We start from the raw sequence: 22516 nt of genomic DNA, 5'->3' as shown, positions 1-22516 counted from the left end.
AGCATCCTCTGAAACAAACAAAAAAGAACGGTAGGAGCACAGCGACCGCACCGTGTCATTATGAACTCTACACGGCGGTTTAACACCGTCTAATTGCGTAGTTCAGTCGCAGTAAATTCTACTTCGTTGCTGTTTGGTGGTCATTGTATAAGGTTAGCAAAGCTAGCTTCATTAGCTCTAGGCTGAATGCACAGGTTATAATCATTAGCCCCAACAGTTTACGTGGTGTATAAACGTGATATATATATGTGAGTGTATTTATACATATACATCTGCTTCACTGGTGCAGCCGCCACATGTCACAATCTCAAATATATATATATATATTTTTTACAATGCAGTAGTAGTAACCATTACCACCGCGAGTTCATATTGAGGAAGTGACAGGTTAGTAGTTATCACAGTTAGCTGCAACCTGCTCTGCTTCCTGGCTCGTTGTGTGACAAAAAAGGCACTGCTGTGTTTCCTGATTGTTATTTGATCACTATTCTCTTGTGTTATACTTGCTGTTACACATATCATGTTGTAATTATGGAAGGCAAAAGGTGTACAGGCAGCTTATTAGGGTAATAATATGGTGATGAACATTTATGCCTCAGCTCACTTTTTTTCTCCTGCCCTCATGTACAGACACAGAGTGAAAGCTGTGTTTTTCCATGATGGATGATTTGATTTCTCTTCTAGATACGATATGATTCTGATTATTATGGAACAATTTGATGCATTTCAGTTGTTTGTTTGATGTTCATTTTTGATAACACATCAAAACAGGGCAATGTATTATTTTCAGGAGCATCCTATGCATTTGTTTTGGACACATGAATCAGTACAGCAACGTCACTGTGTTTACTTCGGCAGTTGTGAGAAAAACAAACAGATAGAGGCTCTTCTTAGTCTAATACTGCAATCTATGAAGTTTGCAAAGACCATCTGACACTGAGAACTACATGAATAGTACAGTTTCACTTAAGGCACAATTAGAGGGGAAGAGATTGCAAATCTAATATCATATGAAATGAAAACAGAATTTCGTCATCCGTCATCCAATTTCATCTTCGTCATAATACTTCAGCCAAATCATTTGGATTCGAGGCGTTTTGAGGTAAGATGTCGGTCACAGAGAGATTAAACATGAGCATATCGAGTGAGATGCAGTGGGGAAGTAGAAGCATAGCAGCGCCGGTAAATCGATTCATAACTTTAAAAATGGGCCGTTAAACTATTTGTAGTGTGTTCAGATACTGAGTTGTATGGCTCAATTGTAAGACATACAATGTCAAACAATATAAAAGTAAGTGGTAACAGAAATAAAAGCCTTTATCTTATCTCACATTACCTACTATGATTGGCTACTATTGATATGAAAGATCACAGTTGGCCGCACATCATTGTTGACCGATATTTTTTAATGCAGAGAAGGCACTCTGCTCGAACCTAACAACAAGGTATAAAAATATATAGCTACCTCATTCCTACAAACCATTATCATAGGGAATACACTCACTGTTTTGTCACTGTCATCTGTTTTCTGCAATGTTTCCTGCTGCTATTTTTCTTAACTCCATCTCTGCTCGGCTTTCCCTCGCCTCCTCTCATGGCCCACCCCGTTCTCTCCCATTGCCACAGAGATAAAAGATAAGATGGCCACTTCCTCCTCCACTCTGGAAGAAGACGAGAGTTTGAAGAGCTGCGAAATCTTTGTGCAGAAGCACAACATCCAGCAGATCCTCAAAGAGTGCATAGTGAACCTCTGCATCGCGAAGCCTGATCGTCCCATGAAGTTCCTGCGGGAGCATTTTGAAAAGCTGGAGAAGGTTGGTGATAACACAGAATAATAAGTTCTGTGTGTTTGTATGACTTTGGTCTCTGAGTTTGAATTTCTTTCTGTGGCTTTGTGTGGTCTACATTTTTATGTGGTGAGCTTGAAGTTGTTCGTTGCATTATACTTTTTATGATTTATCATAAATGTGATCTTTACGGGCGATTGTTGTGTCGTAGATATTTGTGTAAAGATACAAATGTCATTGATTGATTGATTGATTGATTGCTGTCTTTTTGTCTATAATCAAGCACAGTTTTTAAAATAGTGTTTTTGATGCAATCAAAGGGTTAGTACATATACAGTGTGTTAGAATATACATGTCTCATCTCTTCACGTCAACGTTACCAACTTAATTTCTGAACTCTTAGAAATAAGGGTTCCAAAAGGGTCCTTCTACAAGGGCTGAGGTTCTACCTAGAACCATTTGCTTCTGAAAAACCCTTTCCCCGAAGAAACAGTTTTTCAAGGGTTCTTGGTAACGCTAATGGTTCCAGTAAGAAACATTTTGATTTAGAGAACCCTTTAAAAACCCTTTCCTGAATAAAGGATTTTAAAGGTTCTACCTGGAGCCAAAAAGGGACAAGCCGAAGAACCTTATATGGTTCTACTTACACTTTTATTTCTAAGAGTGTGTATACATTCTTTTTTGGGAATTTCTTAAGAGACGTACCAAGGTTTAAAGCACATTTTCTTGGAATCTACAGTCTTGTGGTTCTATTATATTTTTGACTGCAGTGATTGTTGTTCTTTTTTGTGAACACAATACATTCAAGGAAAAGGTAAAACATTTCAACAGCATCACAAACATCAACTCCCAAAATTAGAATGTACCTTCACCTGCATCCCTTTAGAGTAGTTTACTTGAAAACTGAACTTTATTACAGGACTGTTATGGTCTACATACGTTAGAATGTCAAATTATAGTTCTCCAGGTATTATTGTGCCTAAAATGCAATTTACTTCAATTCAGTTTTATTTGTATAGCGCTAACTCTTAGCATACATTATCTCAAGGCACTGTACATAGACAACACCAACAATTCATCAGTGGAGAGAAAAAACTTGTTAAATTTGTCTCATGATTTAACTCACAAGGACGTTCCTTTTCTAGTCTTTGATCAAGCTGAGGTACATACAGTATGGGGTTTGCTCATGAGTGGATCACAAGGTTTATCTTGTTTAACAATGAGCTCTACTCTTCCAAAGGTATATGGGGTGGTGCTGTAGGCTGTTGTTAGTCTGAGGAGAATTTAGGCCTGTAGAAAAAAACATCTCCAACAAGAGATGTGTTTGTGAAGATACCACAGATATACTGTACCAGGATCAAACTCATCATTCTGATGCCTTGAGGAAGGTCTCCTACCCTGCTGCAGTGCAGTGCGTGTGCATGTGTGATAACATGTGAGAGTCAACTGTTTTTCATCTGTTTTTAGAATGACAAGTGATCTTTTCTTCAATCTTTGTAAGTTATATTTAATCAGTGATTGGTTACAGCAGCTGGGTATTTAATTAGAACATTCATGTTTGCAGTAATCATTTGTACCTGCAATAGAGAACAAAGTTAGGTTGTGTCTGTTTTCTGATTTTATTGTGTGTGTATTTGTTTGCCGTCAGTTGTCCTCAAAGAGTTCTGTTGTCAATAAAACAAATTGAACAGAGCATTGATAGTCGAGCTGTTGCTGGTAGTGTGGACTGTGATGCTGCATAGTCAGAGAGAGGCAGCATGAATAATAATGGATGTGAAGCTCAGCAGAAGCAATACAGTAGCGATCTGTGAGCAGTCCGTGCTGTAGAATACACAACAGTGCACACACAACACACATACGTAGATCCCATCTCAATATGGAATGAGCCTCAGAGATTCTCTTCTGTAATCCACATCCTTAATGGAAACAAAATGCCAAATGTGTTGTCAGAAAAATGGGTTTACATTTTTCATAATTTGCATTTGCTGGCACAAGTGATCAAATGCACTAATATCTTTGTTGAGAAAGGGATATAAAAAGTTAATTATTGTTTGACGATTTATCACACACTGATTTGAGACCCGGTAGGAACAAGGTCTGGTTTCCTCCCATAGTCAAAAACATGCAGATTTGGGCATTAGGCAAATTGGACCATAGGTGTGATTGTGAGAGTGGATGGTTGTTTGTCTCTATATGTGGCCCTGTGAAGGACTGGTGACCTGTCCAGTGTTTACCCCGCCCATCACCCTTTGTCAGCTGATTGGCACAGCATCTCCTGCAACCCTCATGTGAAGGGTAAACATAAAGCTAGTACAGATAAATGGAAAAGCTAAGTAATGTGTCTGTCTGTCTGTCTGTCTGTCCGTCTGTCTGTCCGTCTGTCCGTCTGTCCGTCCGTCCGTCCGTCTAAAGACAATGAACAAAATATGTGTGTGTAAAATGGAAATACTATGGAATTGTTGTTTATCTCTGGAACTATTCGATGAGCCATCATTCAGCGATGCTATTTACTATCTAATTCGTTGTGATGCCAAAGATCGGTGTGCAGTGTGAATCGATATGTCACTTTGACTTTTGGTTGCCTTCTGATTCTCATGGCATGTATTTTATGTGTATCCTGGGTCCTGGCTTGTGTTTCCATCACCGGGTGTGTGGGCCAGCGTGACACAATGCAGCCCACCAGTAAATTCTATAAAGAAGAAAAATGCAGCACAGTCAACAAATGGTAATAATGGAGGGCATCCAGCATTTTGTGTTCTTTCTACTTGCCGTGTAGTTGTTTATCAGAAGCAGACAAGTTTGGTTTGAGAGAAGCCTGCAGGCTGCACAGAAATAACACAGCTGTTATTTTTCTCCCTGTTGCCATATTGAAGTAACCATTATCTGTCAACCAACCAACACACTGCAGTGTGTCTAGCTCCACCCTTTAGGACCCAGATCACTGTACTTGGTTGGTCCAAAACTGTCAGTGGATGCGTAGTACCAACTTGATGCTCACAGCGACTTAAAGTGCGTCTCTGTCAGACGTGGATGGGTACAGTTTGTGCCTTGTGCGTCAGGCAACGCGGAGGGGGCGTGACAGAGCGGCGGCGTATGACGCTCTCGGAATGAGAACAGGTTGGCTTGGTTGAAACAGGGCTAGAATCCATTCACACACTTATTCTTCACACCATTTGCAGTAAGTGGCTGTGTATAAGCTGCTGTAACCTGCTCAGTCTTGCTGCTTGTGCTGCAGCAGCTATACTACATGCACTACACTGTCATCACGGCTGAGGCTTACATATAGCATTTAATCATACGTATTTGCTCGTGTGCACACACTTGTGGGCTCTGATTATAGTGTGCTCTTAGGGAGGTGGTAATGTTTTTGTTGTCACTACTCCAGCATCTGCTGCAGCAAACATTGTCATTAGAAAAACAATAATCTCACTGCTTTCACGATCACAAAGCTGCACGAAACATTTCTGTTTACATGACTCGAAATGTGAGTTTGATTATCCAGAGGAAATGAGGTGTATGAGTTGTTTTGCTTCGAGAAACAAAACGTGCAAACGCCAAGAGGACAGCCCCTGTCCCGCTAATGTTTTCACGATACATTTTTAGAATTGTTTGACTAGTCTGCGGCGTAGGAAGGACATTCATTTTGGTGTAATGCTTTTAATAAATGATGCCCCGCGTGCCACTGACTCGCACCATGTTATCTTGTGAGTACAACATGAATGCGTCCACTTTTCATAGTGTGTCATTATTGCTGAATGTGTTTCTGTCTGTGTAGGTGTATCATTCACAATCACATGCATGTTGGAAGTAGTCTTAAACAAAATGGTTGTCTGTGACATATCTGTCTAAAATTCTCCAGGCCTGTAGTCTCTTTTGGCTCAGCATTATTCTGGTCAAGCTGCTATGTTAGTATTTTGAAGTCCACGGGCCATGTATGTTTTTGTAGTGTCCCAGTTATTTCAGGAGCTCAGAGTGCTCCTTTATCCCCTGCACATAGAGCAGTTTATTTCAACAAGCCATGTCCATTTAATCTGGATTTAGGGCCGCAGATCTTATTTTCACAAATTGATATTGTTATTCTTCAAGGTTAAATGTGAATGATATACTGTAAGGTCAGCTCTTCGCAATAATGTATGTTACCCTTAATCCTACACACTGGACGTTAAAGCTCTATCACTGTTCTATTCTTCATATTTTTTAATGGACTTCATTCTTCAGGTTTGTTTGTGTTTCTTGTGCTTTCTTTTTTCGTCAGCGCTGGCGAGCGGGTGCCGAGGCAACAATTGAGGCTTGTTTGACTGAAGTATCTACTGTGTTCATTTAGTCCCTTTATTCACAACATTTATTCTTTCTGTCATCTCACATGATAAGGCTTTTTTTTTCTGGTTAGCTTTCATTTCATAACTGTGTTTCTCCATCACATGCATGTTTTCACAATTCTTTGAACAGTTCTTTCTTTATTTCCCTCTCTCTTTGAGAGAACACTAAATTGTCAGTCTGATGAGTTTTTTTCATTCTTTTTTTCTGATGTAATATGTCTCTAGCTGTTAAAGTAATCAACAGAACTGTCTAACTTCCTGCTGTCTGTTGAATCACAGGTAGCTGTTTAGTTTACAGTGGAACATCTGTATGTTACTGGTGCATTTCTTGTTATCCCTCATAGCTTATTGTTGGTGATTTCTTGTGGATGGAATTGTAATAATCAGTTTCAAAGAACGTATTGTTTTCATCACTTATCCGTGAAACTACAGTAAATAAAGCTGTACCAATGTGACGTTTTCTCAGTTTATAGCTTACTGTCTGGCCCCAATTATGAAAAATTTGACCCAGAAGATTAGATTCCCGGATTCATTTTGTTGTGCTAGGTTATTAAAGGAAAACCAACAACGCTCCACATTCTGCGTATGAGCTTGAGTCTAACTGCTGTGTTTGAGCGAGGAATGTTGTGGCAGTCTTCTGTGATATTAAATCAAAACTTAGCAACTGTTTCAAACGTGCTGTGATCTTTGGCATTCAGTTCCACATTAATTTCAGCTAACAGTTTACGGTTCATTCCTCATTTTTGTTTGTACTGCGTCCCCGGGGGCCGATCCTCACTTGCCTACGAACAGCTGTGGAAAGTTTTCATTTGCTGAGGTTTGAAATGACTGAGTCGTTTCATGGTAAAGTCTGTGGTGGATTTTCCTGATAAAAATAATTCTTGAGGATTTTAATATTCCCAGCAGGATTCCTAATACCTAAATGAGTGTAGTCAGGGTAGATTTGTCAGCAGAAAATACAAAAGAACTATATCTGTCTTCACGGCTTGACCAGTGGGGCTTAAATCAAAAAAAGTTTGTCTTTAATGATTTTGGAACTTGAATATTACTAAACTCATCAATTACTCAACGTTTTGTTGTGTGTTTCTTTGTGTTGTTACGATCCACAGTAATCCTATGTTCTTTACATTCATATGGCTGCTTCATGCTTCTCTCCTGTATTTTTACAACATCACCTTTTGCTCTCTTGTCCCTCCTGTTTTCATCCCTCTTTTTTTCCTCAGCGGTCATATTTGGGTAAAGGTTTATTCTTTTTTTTCTCCATTCAGGTTCTCACAAACACCCTGTTTTCATACCATTATTTTACTTCCTGTTTCCCGTCACCGCACACACACATTTCTCACATGTTCACGTTCCGTTTGTACATCTCTCCTTGTCGTTAATGAAAGTGAAGAAAACATCTACATATCCAATCACTGGCTAGATAAAATTTAATTGAGACTAAACTCTTTAAACACTAAAGTTTTATGTTTATTTGCATCCTATGTTCTCCCATTTCTTCTATCGATCCAAGGGTAAATGCATTACTATTATCAATCAACCATATCACAATAAGATTGGTTTTCAAAACAGCAGCAGATTAACTGCATATTTGAGTTAATTGTTGTTGTGGTATATTCTACTCTGTACAACATCAATGAGCATATAGGAAAAAAACAAATAAAAGCCCTGCTGCATCAACACAGTTCGTGGAAGACCCTGTCATTTTGCATTAGGAGAGACTTCCTCACTCACTCATCTCTCTATCAGTCAATCAGCCACTCTCTCCCCCTCCCCTGTAAGATGAGAAGCCTTTCTGTGCTTCTAGCCATTCAACTGTCACCAGGACCTATCATAACAAATCCTCCAGTTCCCTCAAAGGCTTCTGATTGACAATTTATTAGCATGGCTTGATTGTTTGTTGAGTCTGCTGAGAGCATTTAGAAGAATATTTTGGTGTAGCTTTCTTTATTTTGTCCCATTTTCCCTCTTGCTATGTTCTGACTAATAAGATCAATCTGTGTGTGTGTTAGTGTGCCAGCATTTTAAATGGCATTACAAATGGTTTGTCCAATGTTCTGCGGCACAAGTATAATTAGGATATCCAGCATCTGTGTGCTCACTCATCACCAGCATGCTGGGAGCAGAGTTTTCTGTCAAATCAGCTTGATGTGCATGCAGTGACCCGGGCCTAAAACTCCCCCTCCCTGCCCCCTTTTTGGGCCCCTACAGGTAAATTGGACCCATAGCTCCTGTCTACATGGTGGTCCTTCTTTGTGCTCTCCCATCTGTCCATTATATTCCTCATATTTCTTCGACCAAGCTGCGGTTTGTGTGAGAGCATGTGCTTGAGCTACAAAAGATATGCTCGTACAATCGAGTGGCGTGGCGGCAACCAAGTCACACCTTTTTTGTTGTTGACAGCATTGTTATTACACTACCGTTCAAAAGTTTGGGGTCAACTATACTCTTTATTCATCAAAAGAGTTGCAAAATGAATAGAAAATATAGTCAAGACATTGACAAGATTAGAAATAATGATTTTATTAAAAAATAATAATTTTGCCCTTCAAACTTTGCTTTTGTCAAAGAACCAGCAAAACTGTTTTCAGCTGTGCTAACATAATTGCACAAGGGTTTTCAAGTGTGTTCTAATCATCCAATAGCCTTCTAATGCGATTAGCAAACACAATGTACCATTAGAACACTGGAGAGATGGTTGCTGGAAATGGGCCTCTATACACCTATGTACATATTCCATTAAAGCTTCCATAGAGTGGTCCTATCGCACATATATATGAGTTATGGAGGTCTACTTACTATACTACATACATTAACTTGTTTTTATGGTCAAAAACCTCCTAGTTGCTGTAAATGAGCCGATAGAAATCTCTCCTCACTGAAGCTCTCGTCAGTCGCGCTGTTTCAGACTGAAATCTCACCCCAAAAAGACAGACTGTGTTGTGATTGGCCAGCCAGCGTAGAGCCTTCCCAACTGTCTTGTGATTGGCCAATACATTGATGTGACGTAATTAGCACACTAGCTCTCAGAAGTGCAGCCCCCTTCTCATTATCAAAACATTGTTTTAACAATGTTTAAAAATAGATTTGTCACGACTCCCCAAAACAGATATTTTCAGCTAGAATAGTCATTTACCACATTAACAATGTATAGAGTGTACTTCTGACTAATTTAATGTTCATTTCATATTCATAGAAAAAAGGTGATTTTCCTTCAAAAATAAGGAAGTTTCTTAGTGACTTCAAACTTTTGAACGGTAGTGTAAGTCGTTTCCAGATAATCGGAATGAAATGTGGTGGAAAAAGCAAAAAGTAGACAAATCAAATGGTGAAATTCTGGCAGGGGTTACACCTAGACAACGGACATACCCAGTGAGGAGGTCATGTGGATTGCAAGATAAATTAAATTAAAAAAACAATCCATGTGCAGCAACCATAATGAGACTGAACATCGTTCCTCCACCAGCAGGTCCATTGTGGTCCTGTAATGGTGTGGAACAAAGTGATGAGTAGGCTGTTAGTTCTTCTAGTGTATCTACACTCTATGCGCCATTACCTATGTGTGTGTGTGCATTAGGGCTACCCGAGGTAACCACTTGGATGTTTCTCTAACTAATCTTAATTCCCACACTGCAAGACTACTGATGGGCAGAATGTTATTGTGCAGAGCATTCATGGGACTGAATAACAGTAGTTAGTCACAGCTATCAGGATGACACTCATAACGTCATATCTGAACTGGAGAGACCAATCCTAACATGACTCATCCTCCTTAAATTAGATGAAACTTTAGCAGAATTAACAGTGGTCTAATAAAAGTGATTTTACATGGAGTGAGTATTCATGGCACAAAACAGTGCATGCCATGTTTTGTTTGAGTCTTTCATTCTTAATGTAATCTCTTACGCACAGTTTCTGTGTCTGTAATGGAAAGGCCATGTTTTACAGAGCATCTGTGCCCTGCTTACACCCATGTCCTCGCTTCTCCTCTGCTGTTCTTTCTCTCTGGCACCTAGCCCCCATTGATGACGCAGGGACACAGCAGAGGAGAGGATAGAGAGAGAGAGAGAGAGAGGGAGAGAGAGAGAGAGAGAGAGAGAGAGAGAGAGAGAGAGAGAGAGAGAGAGAGAGAGAGAGACTCCTCTGACATAGTCAACAGAAGTGGTTCTGGAACACAAGATGGATTAAATATAAGTAGAATAGCTGCAAACATGGACTAAAGAGGGATGTTTGCTTTGCTACTGTAGTTCATGGAAATTGAATTCCTGCAAAATACAGTGTGCAAAAACAGAAAAAAAGGCTCTTCTGCTGATATCAACTAATTTCTTACCTTGAACCAATGAAGGCACCTCTCGGTAGATCATTGGTTGGGAACACAACTGCATGTTGTCCTCACTCGAATGGCTGACCCTATGACCTAAGAGTAAAAGCGTGCGGGCAGTGGGGCTGAGACACTGCATGGTACAGAACAGTGTCTGGTACAAACAGGGAGTGTGTGAGACAATGATTTATTCCTGTGTGAACGTTTTGGAACCACTCGCCGGTTCAGAACATGCAGATATGCCTTTTTGGTCAGAGCAGAAGTCTGTATTGAAGTATATGAGACGTTGTCCCTTCTGTGGAGTAAATCACTGTTGTATGTGTTAGCGAGAGTCAGAGAGGGAGAGAGACAATTTGTCAACAGATGTCAGAGCTGGCGTGTGTGTGTGTGCAAATGTATGTGTGTGAGCTTCGTACTCAGACGACAACCAACTATACAGGAGGTGCACAGTACCCAGTTGTCATAGTGACAGGGGAGGGAGAGGGGACCGCTCGTTGCGCCACCTGATTGTGAGTGTGTGTGTGTGTGCGAGAGAGAGAGAGAGAGAGAGAGAGAGAGAGAGAGAGAGAGGTGTTAGAAAGCAGAGACAGAGAGTTGCGCAGGAGAGATGGAGGGACAGGCTTTTTGCTGGGATCAGTGTTTTCATCAGTAGACTCGTTGTTAAGCCGTTGTGTCGTGGCGAGATATTATTTACCGATCGTGCTCTTGAATTCTCTGCCTACCCGCACACATACACGCAAATCTCAGTGTTGCGTACACACACGCACGCACACAGCTGCATGCTGTGTGTTGCTATCAGTGTGCTAGGCTGGCAAGATGCTGATGCTGCTGCTGCTGCTGCGCTGTGGCATGTGTGCCAGATGTGTATGAGGTTGGGATCCATGTGTGTTAATGCTTATGCACACTTTGGCACACTCACACTTTGACTTGATGCCCGCCTGGTGCCTCTGACCAGGGGCCCTCCATGCCATGGTAAATACCTCAATACCTAACAAACTTAGCATGTAGTTAGCCCTTGAAGCTAACCAATGTTTTGCTGCAAGGTAACAGTGCTTTTGCTCGTTCTTTGAGTCTGCTATGTCGTCTGTGAGGGAAGCGAGACGTGCATACAATGTTTACGTTTGTGAGTGAAAGCGTTTTGTTGTTGTTTTATGGTCACTGTCTCTGGAGGATGCAGCGTGTTTACTGAATGCAGAGTTTGCCACCTTGATTAAGCTGGAGCTTTGAGCTCTCCTCTCCCCTGCAATCTGCCTATGCATTTGTTTGTAAGATTACTTGGATGTGCATGCGTCTCTGTGTGTGTATGTGTGTGTGTGTGTGTGTATGTTGTGTTCTGTGCTCTGCCTCCCTTCTTCTCTTCTTGGCTGTGTTCCCTGCAGAAGCAGTGACTCTGCGTAAGCAAGAAGTGAGTGTATATGTGTGTTGTGTGTATGATCTGCATCCTTACAGTGTTTTAAGAAAGACAGTGAACAACATAGCATCACAGTCACCTGAAGATGTAATGAGGAGAGAGAGACATAGAGGGGAGGCTGGGGACAATAACAGAGGTAAAAAGTTCATGACAGAGAAAGGAGTGAGTGAAAGTGCAGGCTGACAACTGGCTGATGCTTTGTATATTACTGTCTTATTCCATTATTCTCAGTGTGTTTTGAAACAGATGGTTAAGGGAGGATTTGTTTACCGAGTTGTGAGGTCTGGATTTTACATTTTTTAGGTAATAATTCAATTTACCGCACGTCCCCACCTGTCTCGCTCTGGGTTTCAGTGCTCCTGTGATCATTTCTGACCTCTCTGTGACAGGTTGTTTCTCTTTCTCCAGCGTCAGTGTTTGTCGTGTCCGTCTGCTCAAGACACTCAGTAATCACTCAGCTGCGCAAGGGTTCCCCTTTTCCATCCTCCTTTCGGAGGAGGGATTGTGTTATACCAAATACAAGCACACATGTTGTCTGCTTTAGCTCTTTGTGGCCAATATGTGCGTCAGTATGAGCAAGCAATACTATTACACGGGTGCTGTCCTTGTAAGGGCTGGGTCAATTATTTCGCATCCGCGGAGAGCTGCTTCTCATTTCCACATGCATGTGCAGGCCAGCAGTTCTGTTCATAGTTAAACAAGGGTCCACATCAGTCTGCCTTAATTCCACCCACTTCCACTCAATCTTATATCTCACTCCAGTTTCTCACCACAACCACCGCTGGAATAAATGTGAGATTCATTAGTAAGTCCTTGTATTCTTTGAGTGAGACTTTCTTTGTTGTCACTTGGCCATTTAATCAATACTCTTTTAATCAAGTTCACACAATATTATGTCTTAGTTATAGCATTGTGTCTACATTTTAGTTGCGTGTCCGTGCCTGTAACTTCATATTAAAAATGTATTAATATATTCATGTCTCGGGACAATATGGTGAATTTGAATATCATTCAATATTCTGTGTTCTTATCAGTCCAAGAAGAGTCTGCTCCATGTGCTCTTTTTTAGTTTGTTTCTGTCTGTTTGGCGTTGCTATGCTGCAGTGAGTGCCACTTCTGGCAGTATGCAGTCAAACAATAAACAAAAATGTTCCGAAGAGACATTGCAGAGTAGATTAATACAACAGGCAACAGTATGGGTTTTTCAATGTACTGAAATATTTGCTGAAAATGTGTTGTGATGTGGACAAATACTGTTGCTGGTAATCAATGGGGAAAACACAGGGGGGAAAGATATGCAACCATTATTATTAGTTGTACACATTTAATGTGCTGTGGTTACTGGCGGTTTTATTGTGTACTTGTGCTAAGTTGTTAATCAATCTGCAATAAATAACTCATCACCTAAAGAGAGTTCAGCAATTAAACCAACAGTCTGCCATAAGAATCCTGTCTTCCCTTTGATGCCTTCATTACTTTCTGTTTTTGTTTATGTTAGAGGAGGAGAGTACCTGCTTAAACCTTCTTTTTTGTAATGGTTAGATTAAGATTTCACTCCATATCATATCAGTCAAATGCTTAGACACTCACAAAAAGGTCATGTCCACTTTATCTAAGGCTTTATTATCTGATCTGATGAAGAAGTCATGCGATGTGTAATATTAGACGTAGTTGTGAAGAGGTTTGTCAGCCGTTCTTCATGTGATTATTTGTGAGGTAAGAGAGTAACGGATGCATTCTGATCTTGTGCTTGCCTGAAGCTTCAACAGCAGTTACATCTTTTCATAGGTAAAACTGTCCCTTCTCTGTGGTTGCCCTCTCTGATCTTTTCTCTTGTATATTTACAGGAAGAATGCAAGCAAATCATGGCACGCCAGAAATCTAACAGCCAGTCAGATTCACACGATGATGAGGTTTCTCCCCCACCACCTAACCCGGTCGTCAAGGCCCGACGCCGCAGAGGAGGAGTCAGTGCCGAAGTGTACACCGAAGAGGACGCCGTCAGCTACGTGCGCAAGGTCAGCCTTGGAAGAGTCATGCATAAGCAAACATCTGCGCTGAGATAGACACAAGCACACATTCGGGACATGCACATGCTGGAATATCGAAACTTTTCAAGCCCTTTTTCCATACGCACATTATCTTTATAAGACAGATGAAGTCATTTGTTACATTAGCACAGATCGGTTTATAATTATAGGGATATATACAACAAAAATGTCGGAACAAAAACTGAAGTTGTTTGTTGTCGATTTATTAGACACACTAGCGATGTTGTTCCGTCATCAGTCATTTGAAAGCGCGAACATAAACACATTAATTGGAACGATGTAACGGCGGCATGAGAGATAATCCGTGTTAAGTTATGACAGCCATTAATGAACACTCCAGTTAATTTAATAATTGCATGGAAATGTGTGTGTGTGAGTCAGCAGCAGAACTGACTGACACCCAGTCATGTTTTTGCAGATTGCTGACACATTTATCACCAGAAAGATGGGCTGTTTTTCTTTAAAACCGGTTCTGTTTGGCCACAACTGAGCTGAGTGACCCACTTTAGAGTCTTCTATCAGGACAACATGCAGCTGCACTTGTCTATGTGACTCATTCTAACGTAGTGTTTCCAACAAGGGGAATCTAGCTGGAAAAAGTTAGGGCTCTTTGATCCATCCCCTCGCAACCTGTCAGGTTCATTCCAAAATTGAATGGAACCTTAGTGTAGTGTGCTGCTCTGCCAGAAAGTGTAACTCTCCCTTTCACATACTACAAACACACACACACCCTCGTCGCTATGTCATTACTGTGCTCATTCATTTGTAATTAGCCTGACACAAAATTAATTGCTTGGTAATGACATAATGGCATGAACCCTCATCACCAGGCTGTAATCTCATGGCCAGTGAAGCATGTCTTATGTGTGTTTGTCTGTGTGTGTGTGCGCTTGTGTTTGTTACCTCTTAATGACTTCTTCTGCCATAAACACTGACCTTTGTTAGGACCAGTAGTCCAAAACCTTGTCCTTGTCCACTTAAGTATTGTTCCTTTTTCCTGGTATCTGGTTTAAACCAATTTGTATTGAACCATAATTCATTAGAATACATTTGAATACCCCCAGAACTTTACATCCCACGTTTGAAATAAATTGAATTTCAAATAAAAAGTGACAGCCCTATTGTGGTTAGGTCAAGGTAAGGGTTTGGCATTAACTGGTTATGGTTAAGGTTAGGAATAATGTTTTTTCTAAATGAATATAAGAATAGCTGTGCAACAACAACTCATCCTAGCCAACAACTTGAAACAACAACAGTAGCAATGTTCTCTCTACTGTTTGGTTTTATGTGAATCAGTACTCAGTAGTACGATGTGGATCCAAAACGCCCACTTCCCTCAACACATTTGCATTGGTGTTAACAGAGACCTTTGCACTGACATCTTCCTACATCGTCAATTCCATTATTGACTGCAATGTGAAAATGAACCAGTGGTTTCAATGAACACAAGCAGCTAGCCAACCCCACTCAACTGTGTGTGGACATTCCCATCACAAGGTGGGAACAAAATCCATATTTAGTAGATATCTCCTCAAGCTTGAAAGCACTCTTGTCACATGAAATCCATCCCATGGCTTGCATCATACTGTATGTATGGTAAGTTGCTGAAGAAAATAAGAGTTTCACTCTGAATTTGACCCACCTCATAAATTCTTGTAGGTTAAGTCGTGACACCATTAAATATTTATCTTTTCCCATGTGGCTTTTTCGTCCAATAGGTTAGAGGCTAAAGATGTCTTTTTGCTGATTTTTTTCTTTTTTGCTATTTGAAAAATAGTTCTACCACTGAGCCCTCTGGGTGTCTGTGGCCTCCTCTAAATGAGTATCCGGGCCACAACAGCCTCTTTTTCTTTCTGTCCACTGCTTAGTCAGTGGACAGAGATACACATTTGTTCCTTTTTTTTTATTCTACATGTGATGTGGTTGTGTGTGTGTGTGTGTGTGCGTGCGTGCATGTGTGTTAGAGTGCATGTTGTGCAGTTCTCTGTGGTTGTCTTCTTGTGGAGACATCTGTTGGTTTAACGTAATTACAGCTTACCCTCGGAGACAAAACACGTGCACTCAAATGCATACCCACATACACAGTCCCTGTCCCTCGGAGTTTTGCTGCAGAAAGAAATGATTTGTTCGATCTTCATACTTTTTCCACATTTCTCTTTGAGTTACTTTTTGCTTTTCCCAACTGATGGTAAGAAAGGGGGCTTCCCTCCAAGGATGCCTCTTTATAAGTAAAGACTTCTGTGGCTTTGTTGTGGCTACAGTCAACAGCCATTCCCATATGATTTCTCTCTCTCTCATACACACACACATACACACACACACACCACAGAGGCTGGGACATGAAAATGCATGTTTTATGAATGAGTTCAGGCCTCTTGTGAATTTTTAAGGGCTGTGTGACATTTTGAGTGTAATCCCTGAACAGATGGGCTTTCCCAAAAATACACAGACACATTTGTGGGCTATTCCTTTCAGAGTTTGCCAATACGCTGCTCTTTAATTACTCAATTTCAGTCTGCCTTTGAAGTCAGGTCTATTATGCATTGGTGCTGGTTTGTTTCATGTGTCCACCTGCATATTGTTGTTGCAGTCTTCATTACCATAAATATTCCCGCTTTTTGCCTACACAGGTGATCCCGAAGGACTACAAGACCATGACCGCCTTGGCCAAAGCCATCTCCAAGAATGTGCTGTTTGCTCACTTGGATGACAATGAGAGAAGGTATGAAACTGCTGTGACCCCAAAGTCATCTTTAACAGGTTTGCTCAGCATCCGATGCACAGAGTGTTTGTTACTGCAGTGAGCTGATAACGTCATGAAAAGGCCACTGTCCCTGTTAAGTGTATTGCCCTTGTGGCCACTGTGTGCCAGTGTTGTCTGCTTTAGGAGCATCTCACGATATGGCAGAGAGAAGGAGGGGTTAATGTAGAGTAATGTGGCTGAGGAGGTGGGGGCTGTTGTCTGGTGTCTGTTGTATTGCATTGTGTTGTTAGTTGTCATGGGAACCCACTGTATGTGTTTCATGGTATGGGTAGTGGTTGCCCAGAATTCAAATGGGAGGAAAATTGCCAAAAGATGCCAATTTTGTTCCTTTCTCTGCCATCTGCTCATATTCAATGTTCTTTCACATTCCTCCTCTCTTCAAGTATCCTATCTAACTATCCTACCATCTGTCTGCCATGTCCACTGATGACTGGTTCTGGCTCTGACTGGGAAGGGGGTGTTGTGGGAAAGGCTCTCAGGTGTTATGAAATACTGTTTCATCGGCGTTGAGAATCCATTATCCCACATTGAAAGGAAAACACCGGAGCTTTCCTTGTTGGCTAAAGCCTGGAAAGACCAAACTCAAAACACACTCTTTCTAGTCTTTCATCAGCTGACAATTTGCTGTGCTCCCTTGGCACAAGCACACACTCTGATTGCATGTCAGAGCCCCTGAAGCAGCCGCAAGCGGAGCGCAACATGTGATAGATCTGGACAGTCTGAAAAGCTGTGTACTTGGGTGGCTGATGTGGCAGATTAGAATTACATTAGAAAAATATGTGGCAGTAGACCATAAACCATCAGGTTTTAATGTACACAAGGCCTTTTGACATGCTAAGCTATTTAATGGCGCTGTCGTCAGCCCATGAAACCATGCATGATGAAGAACTTATTCGACTGGCTGTCATGTTTGCTGTCTCACTACACGCAGCGCGCATCAATCATTAATTCCATGCACACAGAAATTCATTGTTGTGTGATTTGCGGGTGAACATGCAGCTAGCAGGGCCGAAGCCTCTCGCAGTGAAAACCTCATGTGATATGGTGGATTGTACAGGGACATGGCAGATAGTTGACTTTGCCTTCTTTCTCTAACTCTCCGCCGCTCTCTCAGGCTCTACCCCCCTCTCTTCTGTTCTTTCTCACTCTTGGCTTCCAGCTGATGATGCTCGATGGCTGGCTGGTGGCTTGGTCGCACTGCGGTTGTGTTGCGGTAGCCTAAAGAGACAGATGTACATTGATGTATAGCAAATGTGCTCCTCCAGCATTAATGAAAAACTTTACAAAGCAGCCATCTGGTCTTTGAGCGTTACTGTTTTGCCACAGAGAAACAAACATTAGGGTTTGACATCAAATATTGACTGAGAAATGGGATTTCTGCACTTCCTCAAATGTTATAATTGACAGGAAGCCTGTTACTACTGGCAACACAAGTGGCCACGAAGGCAAACTCAGCTTTACAGTAATCATTTTTGCTTTTTGATGCCTTCCATCATTGGCATTGACGAAGAACACTGGCTTCTTCCAATGTGCCAAAACTGTCACAGAGTGACGCACATTAGCAGATGGATTTTGACTTCTCTCTCTCTGGATCTCACTATTTCTCTCTTCCCTTGGTGTGCAGACAGCTGGCCATTTGGGTTATGAGACATTCTGTGAAGAGGTAGTGGCAGCTACTTGACATAAGGAAGAAGAGTCATACATCATGGGATGACAGATAGTTATAAGCAGGAACTGCTTCTGAATAGTATATCATCTGACGGCTGCTTAGATTTCAGCTGTTTTGTATGTTCAGTATTTGTTTAGAATTAGAATACATTTTTATGCATTTATAAATAGCTTTTTTTTTTGAACATGTATATATATATATATATATATACACACTTTATTTTGTTATATGTGAACATAAAACAAGAGGGCTAGGACATGTCAATACACACATATTGGAAATAGGTACAGATAAGAAAAGCATAGGTACAGTACACAATACAAATATCAGAATCTCTTTACTGTCATTGCACATAGTTTAACAAAATTTAACACTGGAATAGAATTGAGAGTCTTAACGTTTGTAGCAATCCCATTTTTTCCAGTATTCCTCTCCTTTATCCTTTTGGAGCCGCAACACAAAAGTAAAAGCGCTTTGTTTTATGGCTCCATGCGTTAGAGAGAAAGAGAAAAAGGGGCATGAGGCAACACATTTGACTGGTCATCCACGTGTTCATATGCAAATGAATCTCCTCACAATGTGTTCTCTGACTGGCAGTATGTTCTGTTATCATCCCCATGAGTAATAAGCACCATCAAAAACAATCGGGCCTCTCTTTTCGCCTGTTCTGGAGAGAAGAAAAGCTGCATGATACATATGTTCACAGTATAGAGAATGCCCCTGTCCTGCAGCGGTGCAACGGTAAGCAAACACATATCCCTCTAACATACACATGTGCATAAGCAAGTCCACTAAATACCACCATCACTACAAAGGACAATGAGGATTTAATTATCACGAATGACATGCATGTGTTTAAACACACACAAACACACACATGCACACCCACATTCTCAAGTATGCATTTTAAACTTTGTTCCCACTGCGGCTGCTCCAGCTGGGAATGTGGAGTCTTTGATTAACACGCCATTTCATATGTCAAACTTTATGGACCCGACGTTTCAGAGCTGCACCAGCTGTGTATGTGTGTGTGTCGTCCATTTTAACCTGTTTTTCCTTGCAGAATTTAGCAAAAAAAAAGATGAAAAAACAACATCTACAGGGGAATTCAAACACACTGTACCGTCAGCAAACAGTATTTCTGTGTGTTTTTCTTAATGACCTTGACTAACTTCTGAACCTCTGCCATGGTGTGGCTCCCAGCGGGCCACAGGGTGGAGCTCCTTTTTCTCTGAACATTAGCCGCCATAATGACCTCATTATGATATGCCCACACAAACAGACACACACAAGCACACACGATAAACAGGGAACAGGTGTTTGATTTCATATTGTGCTGAGCCTGGGTTTCTAACACCCGAATCAGCTTGCAACCACCTGTCTTAATACTGTAGGCGTACAGTAGTTGTTATCATATCAAATGAATCTAATATCAAATTTTTCCTCCTGAGTGTGTGATTATTTTGTTTTGTTTCAGCTAACTTACCGCACATAGATGATGGGCTTTTATGGAAAATATCAGGACTGATAACACCATCTTTTGCACAAATTTGGATATCTGGTCTCGGCCACATTGTCAATACACGTTTTCGTGTGTACATAAAGCTTATTTGACCAGGTGCACCCTCAGATGAGATTTGCTGGCCTATCTACAAACCACTTCCCCATTATTATATGCTCATTTTGAAATAGTCTTTTGATACGGTCAACAATAGGGCTATTGCCTGTTAAAACACATTTGTGTTAACTGTAACAGTTTCGTATCAGTTTCCTACCTAAGTGGTATGAAAATGAAACCGCTGATAGCAGTAGATTGTTTTTTTCCCCCCCGTCACTTTTTATGTACACCTGTATAAATGACCTTGATGATCTGCTTCTTTTGTGAGCATGAATGCAACAATGGAGGGAAGGTAGGACACAGGAGCAATTGTGTCACTTTCAGTGATTAATTACACAAGACGGCACCTCTGGGATTTCTGTCAGAGGATTTATTTTTCCCATGATGCAAACAAAACACTTGCAAATATACTCATATATATATGCGTGTGCTCATCAGGTCGTATCCTCCTGCCTGTATGCATTAGTCTAATGCCCTTACACCACAAAACACTCTCCTGGGGACAGAACAGACTCTCTGTGTAACCACATAGTCTGGCAGATATTGGGAAACCCTGTTTATACCATTCCTTAAGCTGTGTTTGCCGAGTCTATTCTTAAATAACATTAACTGTCTGTTAAGAGGAGTTGTTAAATCTCTTTAGATCAGAACTCAAGCTGTACATCAAACAAATGACTTCATCTTTAACACTGAGAGAGACCACGATCCTCAAAAACAAGAAACTTTTGCTTGTCAACAATTCTATAAGAAATGTTAAAAACTTTGCAGTTAAAAGGTTACAGCTGAGGATTCAGAGGGGAAAGGGATTGTACAGGCGTGGTGATTATTGCATCCTGCCTGTTTTAATCCTCTGATTAACAAGCAGAGTAATGAGCTGATGAAGTGACCGATTAGTTGACCTCTGACCCCCAACTCTGACCTCTACACCTTTCCCACTAGCATCTGCTGATGGACAGGGAACATCTTTAGTGGATTGGCCCCTTCTCTCTGTTTATGGTGCTTTAAGAGGTGCAAAATCAGTGAGCGACAGAACACTTAAATAAACAAACAGTAGCGAAAGGACAGACACTAAAAACTACCCAAGAGAGACCTGTGTCGCCTCATGTTCCAGCGGAAGTTTATTTAAGGCCTATGTTATGGAACAAGTCAACAAAGAAGATGCGGTGTGAGATAGTGGTGCTGTGAAGTCATATCAGATGAACACAGCTCTCATCATCATATCTGATGGCTCATTCATTTGAATCAGGCTCCGTATCAATGGACATGAGACTCAAGCTGTGGTGCTCCAGTTAATGGGTTCATGGCTGAAACAGATACACTCCCTCCTGAACTGAGCGGTACAGGCAGTGTGCAATTTTGTCGCGATGTGCAGCCACACACTTGCTACATAAACATCCACACATGTACACGGTGACACTCGGATTTTGTTGTTAACATACAGCAGCCCCTAGAGGGTGTTTTTGCCACACACATAGATGATTCACATATGAATCTGTCACTTGAGCCGTTGCCTGTGGTAGACATAAGGTACTTGTCCTGCGCACTTGTGGTGAGTTACTGTCCTTCATGGCAACGTATCGTGCAGGGGAAACAGGGTGTGTGGTACAGATTTTTTGGACAGATATTGCAGTTGTGATTTAATTTGCAATAATCACCATCAAAACTGTCAATACTCATGCATTCTATTGCAATGATGAGATCTTGAAGACGTTTGTGTTTGTAAAAAATGTACAAGGTATAGAAGATAGAAGAACTGTAATTTCAATTTAACAACACATTGATTGTTCAGTCGTATACTTTAATTTTCTGTGTTTGTGTTGGCTTCACAGTTATTTGTGCATTTCCATGCCATTGTGAGGACCTGTTTCTCTGTGTGTTCAGGTGGAAGAGTCGTGGAGATGTTTGATGGCGTATATGATTTAAATTTTATGGCGGGCTATGCATTAATTGCAGTCTCCTGTTTAGCTTGTTTGCAGGTCTGTTTGTGTTTCCTGTCTTCCTGACTCCCTCATTGACAGTCTTGTGTGTTCTCACGTCCCTGTTCTTCCTGAGAGCCTGGTGGTCCTACTTTCCCCTTTTCAGAATTCACTTCTTTCTTTCTCCCTCTCTCTTTTTCTTCCTGTCTTTCTCCTTCCCTCTCTCTCTCAGTCATTCACATTTACATCCACACTCACATCCAGTCCGTCCCCCAACATTCATGTGTAGCCTCCTCTGTCCCCTGCATGGCTTTGTGTTGTTGCCACAATGCCAGGGGCCAGGCGATGAGGTCACTCTCCACAGGAGACCTGCAGGCCTGACTGAACCTCGACCATCCCCACCACCGTCCAGTGCGCGAAGACTTAACAGGACGACCCCCACCCCGGCACATCACGTCTTCGCTTCAGCTCAGACAACTTCACATTCAAGCTGAAAGAAACCACGCAGACAAACATAGCATTTGAAGAAAGTTCATATCAGCCAGACTTGCATGCTTGCAAGCCAATAACACACTCTCACACACACACACACACACATTAACATGTGCACACTTGTATGAACAAACACAAAGTTACACTGCACACAATTGCACAGATAGC

At 41.2% G+C, this 22516-nt stretch overlaps 1 protein-coding gene across 1 annotated transcript in view; it reads left to right on the top strand.

The window, feature by feature from the left end:
- Nucleotides 1-1634: 1634 nt before the first annotated feature.
- The window catches only part of prkar1b (protein kinase, cAMP-dependent, regulatory, type I, beta), a gene marked incomplete at its 3' end in the record, with an annotated part of 57370 nt that continues 36488 nt past the window's right edge, over nucleotides 1635-22516 (top strand). Inside the window, exons 1-3 of the mRNA XM_083895951.1 lie at nucleotides 1635-1814; nucleotides 13686-13856; nucleotides 16520-16611. Of these exons, the coding sequence (XP_083752077.1) occupies nucleotides 1641-1814; nucleotides 13686-13856; nucleotides 16520-16611 (437 nt within the window). The 5' untranslated portion in view covers nucleotides 1635-1640. The remainder of the gene's footprint in view (nucleotides 1815-13685; nucleotides 13857-16519; nucleotides 16612-22516) is intronic.

Source organism: Microchirus variegatus (assembly GCF_963457635.1).
Source record: "Microchirus variegatus genome assembly, chromosome: 10".
NCBI lineage: Eukaryota > Metazoa > Chordata > Actinopteri > Pleuronectiformes > Soleidae > Microchirus > Microchirus variegatus.
The sequence above is the reverse complement of the archived record's forward strand: the minus strand, read 5'-3'. Positions and strand labels throughout refer to the sequence as shown.